The sequence below is a fragment of the Propithecus coquereli genome, unplaced genomic scaffold (genome assembly GCF_000956105.1).
Source record: "Propithecus coquereli isolate 6110/MARCELLA unplaced genomic scaffold, Pcoq_1.0 Scaffold358, whole genome shotgun sequence".
In the NCBI taxonomy this organism is placed as follows: domain Eukaryota; kingdom Metazoa; phylum Chordata; class Mammalia; order Primates; family Indriidae; genus Propithecus; species Propithecus coquereli.
Window position 1 is genome coordinate 903,247 of NW_012149263.1, and position 2,634 is coordinate 905,880.

General features: G+C 37.8%; 1 protein-coding gene across 1 annotated transcript in view; it reads left to right on the top strand.

Moving 5' to 3' along the window:
• ZNF30 (zinc finger protein 30) overlaps positions 1 to 2,279 on the top strand; it is a 29,563-nt gene extending 27,284 nt beyond the window's left edge. The window contains exons 4-5 of the mRNA XM_012651485.1: positions 971 to 1,306; positions 1,475 to 2,279. Of these exons, the coding sequence (XP_012506939.1) occupies positions 971 to 1,306; positions 1,475 to 2,244 (1,106 nt within the window). The 3' untranslated portion in view covers positions 2,245 to 2,279. The remainder of the gene's footprint in view (positions 1 to 970; positions 1,307 to 1,474) is intronic.
• The last annotated feature ends 355 nt before the right edge of the window (positions 2,280 to 2,634 follow it).

Here is a 2,634-nt window from a genome sequence, read left to right on the forward strand (position 1 = left end):
ACAAAGTCAGCAGTTTACAATATTCCTTGTAAAGTGACATTTTACCTTAAACATACAGAGGATGAGAAAGATCCAGTCTGAAAACAGCACAGGCCAAAAGATTTTGGGGAGATAACACCACCTGCACGTGAACAAAAAGATGAGAACATGTGTGACAAATTCCAGGTGCCGAAAGGGGGAGGTCAGGTGAATAGGGAACCAAGGGAGCTATGGCTTGAGGCCTCCTAGGTAGGCAGGGGCCATATTATTTTGGAAGGATAAATGGATTTTAATTTAAGTGCAAAGAGAAGCCAGGTGGTGGGGCAGGGATGAAATATGAGTTATAAAAATTTCATCTGCATCAGATTTCATCTGCATTTGTTAGAAATGTTAAAAATATTGATGCCCAGGAACTCCCCTGTGTGTTCTGAGTCAGCGGGTCTGGATGGTGCTTGAACATCAGTTTTTTAACAAGCTCTTCAAAGATTTTGATCCACACCCAAATATCAGAAATGAAAACTATTTCATTAATCACCAACCTTACTGATTTATTAATACATAAAATCATTAATCTCTGCATTCTTCCTGTTTTGAGTTTTATAACTGTATTTTAGTATTATTTAAGCTATTTCTAACTGATGTTATTTTCAACTTTTTTCTTTTCTTCCATAGAAATCCATTTTTTCTCATATAGAAAAATCAAATATTTTTGTTTTTTATTTTCTTTCAGACTTGCATTTGAAGGAAGAGATAATCAGCTATGAGGAAATGCCTACTTCTGAAAAATGTACATCTTTGGCCCTACATCAGAAAGTTCTTAATCAAGAGAAACCATGTGAATGTCAGGAACATGGGAAGACTTTTTGTCAAGGCTCAAAGTCTGTTCAGCATGACAGAATACATACCAGTGGAAAACCCTGCAAATGTAAAGAATGTGGGAATAACTTTAATAATGGCTATCAACTCACTATACGTCAGAGATTGCATACAGGTGAGAAACCCTACAAATGTAAGGAATGTGGGAAGGGTTTTAGTGCCTGTTCATACCTTGTTCAACATCAGAGAATTCACATTGTTGAGAAACCCTATGAATGTAAGGAATGTGGGAAAGCTTTTATAGTGTATGGAAAACTTATCCGGCATCAGAGTACTCACACTGGTGAAAAACCTTTTGTATGTAAGGAATGTGGGAAGGCCTTTAGTACCTTTTCATACCTTGTTCAACATCAGCGAATTCATACTGGTGAGAAACCCTATGAATGTAAAGAATGTGGGAAGGCCTTTAGTACTAGTTCACCCCTTGTTAAACATCAGAGAATTCATACTGGTGAGAAACCCTATGAGTGTAAGGAATGTGGGAAGGCTTTTACTGTGTATGGACAACTTACTCGACATCAGAGTATTCACACTGGTGAGAAGCCCTTTGAATGTCAGGAATGTGGCAAGGCCTTTAGACTTAGTTCATTTCTTAATGCACATCAGCGGATCCATGCAGGGGTAAAGCCCCATGAATGTAAGGAATGTGGGAAAGCCTTCAGTCGTGCTTCATACCTTGTTCAACATGAAAGACTTCATACTGGCGAGAAACCCTATGAGTGTAAGGAATGTGGCAAGGCCTTTAGTACTGGCTCATACCTTGTTCAGCATCAGAGAATTCATACTGGTGAGAAACCCTATGACTGTAAAGAATGTGGCAAGGCCTTTATTAGTCGCCATCAACTTACTGTACATCAAAGGGTTCACACTGGCGAGAAACCCTATGAGTGTAAGGAATGTGGCAGGGCCTTTAGAGTACACGTACATCTTACCCAGCATCAAAAAATTCACATTGATGTGAAGCCCTATGAATGTAAGGAATGTGGAAAGACTTTTAGTCGGGGCTCATACCTTGTACAACATGTGAGAATTCATACCGGCGAGAAGCCCTATGAGTGTAAGGAATGTGGAAAGGCCTTTAGTTCTGGCTCATACCTTGTTCAACATCAGAGAATTCATACTGGTGAGAAACCCTATGAATGTAACAAATGTGGGAAAGCCTTTACTGTTTATGGACAACTTATTGGACATCAGAGTGTTCATACTGGTGAGAAGCCCTTTGAATGTAAGGAATGTGGGAAAGCCTTCAGACTTAATTCATTCCTTACTGAACATCAGAGGGTACACACTGGCGAGAAACCCTTTAAATGTAAAAAATGTGGGAAGGCCTTTAGATATAGTTCAGCCCTTAAAGCACATCAGAGAAAGCATATGGGTGTAAAATCCTAAGAATGTAAGGAATGTGAGAAGTCCTCTATGTATGGTTCAAACGTTGTTGATCATCAGAGGATTTATGCTGGTAAAAAACTTTTGAATGTAAAGATGTTGTTAGGCCTTTAGAAAATATTCTCCTCTTTCTTATAGTAGAAAATTCATAATGTAATTCAGAAAACATAAGAAAGCCTTCATTTGTCATTTTGTGTTTGCAATATCAATATTCATACTGGTAGACAATTCAGAAAAGGTGGGGAATGTTACTTAATGCTTATAGCATTGATAGCATGACATTTTATATGTTTTCCAATTCGATTGAATGAGTAAGTGAATAAAAAACCTTCTTGAACTTCTTAAACCATTGTTGAACTTCAGATAATTCATCCTAATTTTTTTTTTTTTTTT